This window comes from Ornithorhynchus anatinus, chromosome X1 (assembly GCF_004115215.2).
Source record: "Ornithorhynchus anatinus isolate Pmale09 chromosome X1, mOrnAna1.pri.v4, whole genome shotgun sequence".
Lineage (NCBI taxonomy): Eukaryota > Metazoa > Chordata > Mammalia > Monotremata > Ornithorhynchidae > Ornithorhynchus > Ornithorhynchus anatinus.
In genome coordinates this window covers 100660868-100672925 of record NC_041749.1, presented here as the reverse complement: position 1 = coordinate 100672925, position 12058 = coordinate 100660868, and the positions used below count along the sequence as shown (strand labels likewise).

The following is a 12058-nucleotide window of genomic DNA, read 5'->3' as shown; positions in this document are numbered from 1 at the left end:
TAAGCACTTACTATTACTAAGTACTGGAGTAGATAGATTCTAGATAATGAAATTGGATGCAGTCCCTGTCCTTCATGAGATGCAATCTATTTTATCACCATTTTATGAATGAGAAAACTGAGGCCCAGAAAAGTTAAGTGACTTGCCCAGAGTCACAACATAGCAAGCCAGTGGCAGGTCTGAGACTTGAACCCAGGTTTCCAGACTCCCAGTTCAGTGCTTTCTTGGTAAAGAAAACAGTGCTCAGTGAAATAGGATTTCCCATAGAAAGTAGAGGGTTATTGTATTCCCATATCCAAAAAATCAACCCAAACTACACAAATGAATTTTTAAAGTGACAAAAATAGTTGCATAATCAAATAGCTATGTAACTAAGTGCCAGTGATAAAAGATTTTAAATTTTTTATGTCTACATAGGTAAATAATTTTCAAAGTGTATTCTTTCACAATATGTTCAGCAAAAAGGCACTTTGTGCTAATTAAAACACACACACTCATATGTAGACTGTAAGCTCATTGTGGGTTGGGAATGTGTCTGTTACTGTTCTACTGTACTCTTTGTATTGTAAGGACTCAATAAATACGATTGAATACATATAGTTTCCATATATATCATTTTCCTTAGTACTTGAAAAGGACATCACTGATGGTAAAATTCACCCATGTGAGTATGTGTGTCTGAAAAGGTCAGTGCAGGACCCAAAAACCTGGTGGCACTGTGCACACACCAAGTCATGTTTGTAGTTGGTAGCACTTTGCACTATTTTCACCTTTGCTTCCTTGATCCCCAGTAGAGCCACTCCTCTCCTGATTGCATATACCGTGCAATTGAATGCGGTAACTGATTTTCAGCTCTCAGGTAGAAATGCAGCACTGTCTAAGACCTGGGGCCTGACTAAATTTCACAACCTCATTGTTTGAGATCCTATCTTACCATCTGATATTAAGTAGGTCACATAGGTGGCATTAGTGGAATTGCTCTAGAATTTGGATCTGACATCTGTGTTAGATCCAGGTCATTAAACTAGTTCTGGTGGGTTCTTCTGGGAGTCCTCTCAGTCTTAGAAAATGTTCCATAGAAACACTCAATCATTCACACTGCAGTAGGCAGATTTTTTCCCATAGTAGCTTGGAAACTAGTTTAATAAAACAGATAATTCCCCTTTATGCAATTTATTTTAATGTCTGTCTCCCCCTGTAGACTGTAAGCTCCTTGTGGGCAGGCATCAATGTCTTCCAACCAGTATTGATGGACTGATGGATTGTCTTCTTTAGACTGTAAATTCTTTGTAGGCAGAGAATATCACTACCAACTCTCTTGTATTGTGCTCTCCTTAGTGTTTAGTATAGTGCTCTTCACACAGTGGGTGCTAAATAAATGCCATTGCTCAATTATTGGTTAAATACCATTCTTGTTCTGATTCAAGGGGGAGAAGTGATTCCCTTTGATCAAGTGATCAGTCAATGAATCAATGGTATTTACTGAGCATTTACTAAATCCTTGGGAGAGTACAATACAACAGAGTTGGCAGACATGTTCCCTGCCCACAACAAGCTTACAGTCTAGAGAAACAGTGTAGCCTAGTGGAAAGAGCACTGGCCAGGGAATCAGTGGACTTGGGTTCAATCCCAGCTCTACCATGTGTCTGCTGAGTGAGCTTGGGCAAGTCACTTCACTTCTCTGTGTGTCAGTTACCTCATCTGTAAAATGGGGATTAAATCCGGCTAAATCCTACTTCGACTATGAGCCCCATGTGGGGCAGAGTCGGTGTCCAACTTGATTAACTTGTTTCTACCCCAGCACTTAGAACGGTGCTTGGCACATAGTAAGTATTTGGCAAGTACCATAATTATAATTATTATCCAGAAAATATTGTTTTGACTGGAGCACATAGCACATTCTGGGGCAAATGGGGAGGGTGGCAACGAGGCACTAAGGAGCATCTGGAGTAGGAATTGGTGGCAGGGTCTGGTGACACACTCTTCCCCAGCATGGGCGAGGGGCAGCTGCTGTCATTGCAAATGCTGCAGCCCACCACAGCAATAATGAAAAAAGAAACAATGCATAGCTAGTGAACAAACTCTTCACCTTAAGCTGCTCAGCAAAAGAAGAATAGCATGTGGCTCACAAACTGTGTATACCGATCAGGGATCGTTATACCGATCCCTGATCTAACTGATGGTGCCAAGCCCACTAGAACAAGCTTACACCCTGCGGTCTCTGTGGCCAGAATGAGGATGGGAGGCAATATCATACATCCTTCAATAGCCCGTGAATCCCTGAAACTAGATTACTGAGATTTAGAATTGAAACTGATTGAAGCTAATGGCAAAGTTCCCCACAGATTTAACCTCAGCTGAGCACAGCTGGTGGATATAAAAAAGAGGGGGCCAATTTGATAGCTTCCTGCCAAATACACACAAAAGGACAGCTGTGGTAGATGCTTACCTAATTGAAATAGTGAGATACGATCTCAAAGCTTAAAGTTCAGTTCCCAGAGAAAGGGCATGTGCTATCCATAGGAATAAGAAACCAATGACGGGATGATGGAAAAGGTCAGCCAGCGAGAAGGCCAACCTTATGTGGCGGGGATAATGATATCCTCGTAACGATCTCATGCATACTGAGTCTATAAATTTTGAATGACCTATCAATGAATTGAGTACTGCAGCCAAAGCTGGGCCACCAGCTCATTGTTTTCATGGATGACTCATCGTCAAATGGGTTCCACCAGTGAGAGTTACCCAATCAAAGTGTGTATGCAGTGTGGCTCAGTGGAAAGAGTCCGGGCTTGGGAGTCAAGAGTCATGGGTTCGAATTCTGGCTCTGCCACTTGTCAGCTGTGTGACTGTGGGCAAGTCACTTAACTTCTCTGTGCCTCAGTTCCCTCATCTGTAAAATGGGTATTAACTGTGAGCCCCACGTGGGACAACCTGATTACCCTGTATCTACCCCAGTGCTTAGAACAGTGTTCTGCACATAGTAAGTGCTTAACAAATACCAACATTATTATTATTATTATTATGCTCCTTGTGGATGGGGAACATGTCTACTAAATCTGTTATACAGTGCTCTCCCAAGCACTTAATGCAGTTCTCTATACACAGTAAGTGCTCAATAAATGCAATGGATTGATTGGGTTATTTTCCTTTAGGAGCCTCACAATTCAGGGGATCGACCTCTTTCCCATAGAGCTGTGTACAGCTAGCCTTGCCTAAACCAGTATGCATCGAAAACCCCTGCCCCTCCTGTGAGCCTCCACATCTACCTTCCCTGCTGCCAGCCTCAGACCTTCTCCTCCCTGGCCCTGTTCCTAGCAGTAGCCACAAACTCCACCACCCTGGTTGTTGTTGTTGTCTTATGCTGTCGAGTCGTCTCTGACCCATAGCGATGCCATGGACACATCTATCTCAGAATGCCCACCTCCACCTGCAGTCATTCTGGTAGTGTATCCATGGAGGTTTCTTGGTAAAAATACGGAAGTGGTTTACCACTGCCTCCTTCCACACAGTAAACTTGAGTCTCTGCCCTTGACTCTCTCCCATGCCACTGCTCCCCAGCACAGGTGTCTCTATCTGTTGCCGACTTGTTCATCCCAAGCGCTTAGTACAGTGCTCTGCACATAGTAAGCGCTCAATAAATACTATTGAATGAAAGGTGAGTTTTGACTTGTAGCAGATTGCCTTCCACTCACTAGCCACTGTGCAAGCTAGGAATAGAATGTATATGCCTCTGCTTTATTCTCCCTCTCATAGTCCCTCTCATAGTTGAGACTGGTAGAGAACTGGAAACTCTCCAGGTATGACCCTAAGCGGGGACCGCCCTGGTATTTAGGCAGAAAAACATCTGGGGCAAATTGTTATTAGGGCAGCATGATCTTGTGGAAAGGGAGTCAGGAGTTGTGACTCCTGGGTCCAGCTCTATCACTGGCCTGCTCTGTGACCCGGAGCAAGGTTCCCCTTTCTCTACCTCAGTTTCTTCATCTGTAAATTAGAAGTGATAATCCTTGCTTCTGCCTACCATGCAATGATTTTGTGAAGACAAAATGGCAAAAATAATGAAAGTGCTTAAAAAATATACAAGGTACTATATCACCAATTAATGATTCTTGTCACCATGGTGCTTTAATTCTGTCACTATAAAATTAGGAATGGATGCCCGGATGAATGATTTTATTAAAATGCAAACCAGCTGATGCTTTCATGTATTCCTTGAACTGAACAGAAAGAAATTGAGAATTTCAGCTAAATTGGTTATCCCTGTGACTCTCTATCCACCATAACACAGGTAGTTTTAAACAAGGGATGACAAGTCAAATTTATTAAGGGATTAAGTAGTGTTAAGTGCCTTATCATACAAAATAAATGGAAAAATGTAATATTTATGAGTGGGATAAATGAGGTCCTTAGACTTCATAATTTTACTCATTAGGTCCTATTAGATTGTAAACTCCTAAACTCCTCCCAATAGATAGTAAAATCCTTGAAGGGCAAAGAACATGTGTTTTGCTTCTGTTGTTCTTCCCAAGTGCTTAAGACGGTGTGCTACATTCAGCAGATGGTCAATGATAGATATCGTATATTGGAGCACTTGTCTCAAGAACAAAAAAGCCGTGATTATCAGTATGCCATTTTTAACAGTATTTCTTTGATATGCAAAGCAAAACTGAAATTGATTTTTGTAGTAAATTGAAATTCCGAAGTGGATGTGTATTTACGCTGTATAACTCACACTCACACATATGTGTATACATACACACACAACAATTTCATTAAATAAATGTATCAAAAAAGGGAAATAGTCTCCCAAATGCAAGTCATAATGAGGGGTATGTCTGCTTTCTAATTTACTCAGCTTCCAGAATATGTGGGGTTCAGAATATTGTTTTTCATTTCTTCTGGGATTGTAGGTTCACATGTTCACATTGCTTTGGAACTGAAGGAGAAAAGGACCACAGATCCATCTTTCTTCCTTTTGAGACCACCCTCTTTGCAGAGAAGTTATGGAGATGCTGATATATGGCAGGGGATGCATTATATGTCTTCTGTTCTTCATGGCTAACTTAACAATAGCAGCAGAATTGCCTGCAATGGAGATTGAGATTCCACCAAGAGGTAATTTTAAAATTTGATAAAAAATTTGCCCTTTAATTGTGCTATTTTTAATTTTTTTATAAACTTCCCTACATGCCATTACTCTGAACTTTGTGATATAGAGAACAGTATTCTATATCAATAATTTCATTGTGATTTTTTATTGCATGGTTTTGACTCCCATTTCATTGCTAAAATTATTTCTGAGAATTATGTGTTGTTGTCCTTTTACTAATTTCATACCATTTCACTTTGGAATCAAAGCTGATATCCAGAATAGAATGGGGAAATATATGACTCAGGTTTTTGCTTAGTTGTATCAACACTAGAAATTGTAGATTATACTGCACTATTGCCAAAGTGGAAGCTGATGTGTAAACTGGGTTGTGGTCAAAAAAAGTTAAATATGAGAACATGTAGTCGATGGTGTTCTACATCTTTGACTGGGAGGAGAAAGGACACCCTGAAAATTTAAGATTGCAATTTCCGTTTTTTCTTTCATCTAGACACTTGCACAGACCCTTTGGCAGGTGAGGGTTTTCTTTCAGGCAGCCCTTGGTCTTTTCAAATAAATGATCTTAGTAATTATGTAGAGCAAAATTCTTTAAACCAAATTTTTCATATTCCTTAAATAACCATTTATGAAAAGTGATTTTTTAATATGGTATTTTATGAGGGCTTATTACATGTCAGGGAATGTACTAAGTGCTGAGAGAGATACAAGCGAATCAGCTTGGACATGGTCCCTGTCCCACAAAGGGCTCACAGCCTTAATCCCCATTTTACAGATGCCATAATAATAATAATAATAATAATGGTATTTGTTAAGTACTTACTATGTGCCAAGTACTTTTGTAAGCGCTGGGGCAGATACAAGGTGATCAGGTTGTCCCACGTGGGGCTCACAGTCTCAATCCCCATTTTACAGGTGAGGTAACTGAGGCACAGGGAAATTAAGTAACTTGTCCAAGGTCACACAGCAGACAAGTGGCGGAGGCAGCATTAGAACCCATGACCTCTGACTCCCAAGCCCACTCTCTTGCCATTAGGCCATGCTGCTTTGATAATTTAAGTGACCTGTCCAAGGTCACACAGCAGACAAGTTGCATAGCTGGGTTTAGAATTCTGGTTCTTCTTACTCCCAGGCCCCTGCTCTATCCATTCTGTCAATTTAAAAGGATACATTCAAATAAAATCAAAAGGTCACAGGAATTTATAAGATTTATTTACAGGGAAAAGTGTCCCAAAATGAGTACTGTTTTTTACAAGTCCTAATATCTTAAATTTATGAATAGAATGAGGAAATGAATGAATTTTGTGTTTGCTTAGCTATAGCAACACCATGATTTTGATTGTAAAGGGGCACAGGACCAGAAAAGAGCTTGAGTTGATAGCTATTCCTATATCTTTTCATCATTCCTCCAATTTGAGGCAGAATTCCAGTGACAAATATCATTGTTGAACTAACCAGACTGATGGAAAACTGCACTATTTTTATCTCTTGAGAATGAGGCTCCCTTGCTAACTCATTCCAGTGTTTAATAACTTGCACTATCAGGAACTCTTTCCTTGTGAATAATCAAAATCCTTTCAGCAGTTTAAACGATTTGCTCTGCTCTCAGTGGAGCTGAAGACTAGGGCATCAGAAATCGGCATAAACTTTGAGATCTTCTTCAACAGTCTCTGGACCTTCTAAATATTCCCAGTTTCTTTAAGATTTCCAGAACGGGAGGATTCCCAGAGGCCGCTTAGCAAGTAATCACTCCCTCCAGTGAGACTCTGGAGTAATGGATACGATGCCTATTGGGGAGGATACATGAAAGGGTGGTGAGCCCTAACTTTTCTCTCCCAAGGTCAGAGCTTAAATCCATGCCCCATGTGTGTTAGCAGACTTAATTTGTTCCAGGGCTTGCCAGGAACTCAGCTCGGGTCCTGTTCTGAAGCTCTGCCATTGTAGGACAGGGACTTGTCCAGATAAACTTGTATCTACCCCAGACCTTACAACAGTACTTGACACATAGTAAGCGCTTAACATATACCATTAAAAAAAAAATGGTCCTGATAGGGTACATAGTTAGAGATGCCAGAGGATATCAGAGAGAGTACCTGAAAATAAACATTGGTGTACGAAAGCTGTAGAACCTGTGTTCTTGAAATCAGTCCCCCGCTATTCCCCCGCCCCTCACCATCCCTCCTAAAAAAAAATACCAAAACACCAAGAGCTCTGTGAGGAGACAGATTCGTCAATGGAAAGTTTTCAGTTTTGCCAGTACCCCATCCCATAAAAATTAAGCACCATCAACAACTATGTAGATGCGATGTAGGTGCTTGAGGTTGGAATAGTAGGAGAGTTGGGGGTAACCTTAGGAAAGAAAAGGGAAAATGGTGGAATGGCAAAATGAAGTGATAGAAGAGGAGTCATGAGCCCATAAGAGAACCAGTCATCAGAGCAGTACTTCTAATGATCATAAAAGCCCACTCAGTTTCTCTCCAGATTCCTCTATGCCCAGGCTAGAGAATGAGGGTACAAATTAAGAGACCCAAGTGCCCTAGTTAGAAGTGCATCCAAAGAGAAGTTTTCATCAGACACACATCGAACATTTCCCCTCCTATATGTAATCCAGGTAGCTTTATTATTCCTATGCATTTTCACCTACCCCTTTCCCTAGTGCATTTTTACAGTCATAACTGAGAAAGAATGTAGGAAACACAAAGACTTCACTGTCAGAAGACCTCAATTACATTGAGACCTACAGTTTTCTTTGTACATTCAAAACATAATTTCTAGAGAAAATAATTGTTGTGAAATATTGAGGGAACATGACATGCCTAATTCATTTCAGAGATGCTAAAGCCCAAACCTGCAAACCGACTTGGGGAGCCAACCTGATTGTGAAAGTCTGGCAAATTTGTAGTCAGATTAATTTTGGAGAAAATAATTTCTAATGAAAATAGAACTTTTTGTAAATATGCAAATGTTGTTCATTTAATTCCATGAACATCTAATCATTGCTGAGAATTCACAGCTATGCAATTCAAGGGAGAATGAATTTCCCAGTGACGAGTTGTTCACAAGGTACTAACTGTTGTCTAAACTGCAGTCACTGTGAATCATCCATCATCATTTTTAGGTGTAATTAAAATGTGTTTATAAAATAGTGATAACTGGTGAGCTGCTGTACTTAAAAGTAGCACAATTCAAATTCAAGGCCTACTCTGAGATGCACGAAATTGCATTTTTTTAATCTTACTGAAACCTACACCTACATATCATACACTTGCCTTCCCTAAAATATTAGTATCCTATTTAACTGTTAGAAATTAAACGAGACAATTATCTGTAGTCATTCAATATGCTGGTCAAGCTCAAATTGACACATCATAGTGGAATGATTAATTTTATTTCATTAGGTGGCATAGTCATGTCCTTTTGAATTAGGCATTTGAGTTGAAGGTTGCTGCAGTGTTATAACATTTTCACTTTTCCAGTAATTGTTTTAATGATCATGTTTGACAATGAAATTGCTAATTATTGCCATAGTTAAATTAGCCATGCTTTGACTGAAAAGTGTGTTCTATGCATTCATTATTTTTTATATTTAGTTGAACAAGTGCCAACAATTATAAAACAGTCAACAGTACAAGTTGCATTTCCTTTCGATGAATATTTTTCACTTGTATGTGAAGCTAAAGGAAATCCAGAACCAAGGTGAGTATTTTTTGAATTTAGTTTCTTAACAGAGCAAAATTAACATTTAGTATCTCTGTAGCAATTTTTACATTCATTCATTCAATCGTATTTATTGAGCACTTATTCTGTGCAGAGCATTTTACAAAGGGCTTGGAAAGTACAGTTCAGCAACAGATAGAGACAATTCCTACCTAACAACGAGCTCACAGTCTAGAAGGGGGGAGACAGACAACAAAACAAAACAAGTAGACAGGCATCAATAGCATCATAATCAATAAATAAAATTATGGATAATAATAATAATAATGGTATTTGTTAAGCACTTAGTATGTGCCAAGCACTGTTCTAAGCACTGGCCACAAGTGCTGTGGGGCAGGGAGGGGGGTAGGGGTGGTAGGGAGGGGAGGAGGAGCAGAGGAAAAGCGGGGCCCAGTCTGGGAAGGCCTCCTGTAGGAGGTGAGCCTTCAGGAGGACTTTGAAGGGGCAAAGTGAGATAGTTTGGCAGATGTGAAGACGGAGAGCATTGCAGGCCGGAGGTAGGATGTCGCCAGGGGTCAACGGCGGGTCAGGCGAGAACGAGGCACAGTGAGGAGGTTAGTGGGAGAGGAGCGGAATGTGCGGGCTGGGCTGTAGAAGGAGAGAAGGGAGGTGAGGTAGGAGGGGTCAAGGTGATGGAGAGCTTTGAAGCCAATAGTGAGGAGTTTTTGCTTCTTACAAAGGTTGATAGGCAACCACGGGAGATTTTTGAAGAGGGGGATGACATGCCCAGACCGTTTCTGCAGAAAGATAATCCAGGCAGCAGAGTGAAGTATAGACTGAAGTGGGGAGAGACAGGAAGTTGGGAGATCAGAAAGGAGGCTGATGCAGTAATCCAGTCGGGCTACGATGAGTGATTTTACTAACAAAGTAGTGGTTTGGATGGAGAGGAAAGGGCGGATCTTGGCGATGTTGTGAAGGTGAGACCAGCAGGTTTTGGTGACGGATTGGATGTGTGGGGTGAATGAGAGAGCAAATTCAAGGATGACACCAAGGTTGCAGGCTTGTGAGGCAGGAAGGATGGTGATGCTGTCCACAGTGATGGGAAAGTCAGGGAGAGAACAGGGTTTGGGAGGGAGGATAAGGACATACCATGCACTGATGTGTTCTGTAAAATATAGGACTATGAAGATTATTTATCATCCTTCTATCATCTAATCTGTTCAGTAGGAGCTCAACAGGACATAGTAACAAAATTGAAAGATTAAATCAATTCACTCAATTAATAGACAATTTGTGGGGTGCTGCTTTTTTCCTGGGTGGGTTTAATATTTTGTTTGGTTCTTATGGTCTGGGAGAGATTCAGAAGCATCTTGAACCACTGCCTCATCTATTCTGGGAGGTTGGTCTCTTAATTTTGGTGGTTCTTTGATTATCCTACCCATAAATTGGTTCACATGGGTGGTTTCTCCTTGAGGGCAGGGCTTGTCCGGTTAATCAGTACATAGCATTGACTGATTAAATTGACTGAGTCTTTCAATTTTCTTGCTATGAATTTTCTTTCTTACAGATTTACCTCATCTGTAAAATGGGGATTAACTTAAGCCCCACGTGGGACAACCTGTATCTACCCCAGCGCTTAGAACAGTGCTCTGCACATAGTAAATGCTTAACAAATACCAACATCATCATAAAGACACCTGCAACTGAACTGTAACAGAGATACACACAAAGATTACAGGATAATACCTTGTCACTGCATTTCTCTCAGGGAACCAAGATGGGTATAGCCTTATATCAGAGCAGCAGATGGGCTCAATTTAGCTCTACCCCCTGGAAGTGCAACATCCTTCCTACCCCATACTTCAGCAAAACCAACTGCCACTAAAATCTTGAGTTTCCTGTCTGTCTTTGATTAGAGCCTGTATTTGAGTTCCAGCTGCAGGTCCCATTCCTGAACTCTTATTAGTGGAGTCTCCTGGGATGTTGTCCAGGTGGAGAAGTTTTCACCTGCACCTCCGTAGATTTCCATTCACTTTTCTTTTGACATTGGCAGACTTTTGGAGCTAGCAAAGGTTGCTAGTGGTTTTCCCTGAAGGGTCTCTGCATTAGCACATTTAGCCAGACTAGTGAAAGATGTTCATCCATACATTCCAGTAATAAGGTTTATTATGCATAATAGAGTTGGAGAAAGAGGAAACTTTGTTTTCTGTCATAGTCCTGCTAACTAAAGCCTCTGAGTTAACTATTCTAAGACTAAGCTCTTGGGATCGTTCAACTTTAAAATGTAACAGACAAGCTTACAGTCTAGAGGGGGATACAGACATTAATATAAATAAATTATGGATATGTACATTAAGTGCTGTGGGGCTGGTGGTGGAGGTGGTCAGTCAGTAAGTCAGTCATATTTACTTCATGCAAAGCACTGTACTAAACTCTTAAGAGAATGCAATATAATAGACACATTCCCTGCCTGTAACAAACTTACAGTCTAGAGGGAGAGACAGATATTGATATAAATAATAACAGAAAACTGCTGTGGGTCTGGGAGAGTAGATGAATAAAGCGAGCAAGTCAGGGCTACACAGAAGGGAGTTGAAGATAAGGAAAAGAGGGCCTAGTCAGGGAAGACCTCCTGGAAGAGATGTGCTTTCAATAATGAAGGGAGCAAGTCAGGGTGACAGAGAAGGAAGTGGGAAAAAAGGAAATGAGAGCTTAGGCAGGGAAGGCCTCTCGGTGGAGATGTGCTTTCGCTAAGGCTTTGGAGGTGGAGAGCGTAATCGCCTGTCAGATAAGAAGAGGGTAGGGGTTCCAGGCTAGAGGCAGAATGTGGATGAGAGGTTGTCAGGAAGATATACGAGATAGAGGTACAGTGAGTAGGTTGGCATTATAGGAGCAAAATGTGCAGGCTGGGTTGTAGTAGGCAAATAGTGAGGTGAGATAGGAGGGCCAAGGTGATTGAGTGCTTTAAGCTGCTGGTGAGGTGTTTCTGTTTTATTTGGAAGTGGATGGGCAACCACTTGAGGTTTTTGAGGAGTGGGGAAACATGGACTGAACTTTTTTGTAGAAAAATGATCTGGGCAGCAGAGTGCAGTATGGATTGGAGTGGGGAGAGACAGGAGGCAGGGAGGTCATCAAGGAGGCTGATAGAATAATCAAGATGGGGGAGGATAAATGTTTGGATTAATGTGGTTGCAGTTTGGTTGGAGAGGAAAGGACAGATTGTAGTGATGCTGTGAAGTTTGAACTGATAGGATTTAGTCATAGATTGAATGCATGGGGTTGAATGAGAGAGAG

At 41.0% G+C, this 12058-nt stretch overlaps 1 protein-coding gene across 8 annotated transcripts in view; it reads left to right on the top strand.

The window, feature by feature from the left end:
* CHL1 (cell adhesion molecule L1 like) overlaps positions 1-12058 on the top strand; it is a 217245-nt gene that overhangs the window by 106731 nt on the left and 98456 nt on the right. For all 8 annotated transcript variants that reach the window (XM_029050965.2, XM_029050963.2, XM_029050958.2 and 5 more), the window contains 2 exons: positions 4911-5115; positions 8698-8803. In XM_029050965.2, the coding sequence (XP_028906798.1) occupies positions 5004-5115; positions 8698-8803 (218 nt within the window). In that variant the 5' untranslated portion in view covers positions 4911-5003. The remainder of the gene's footprint in view (positions 1-4910; positions 5116-8697; positions 8804-12058) is intronic.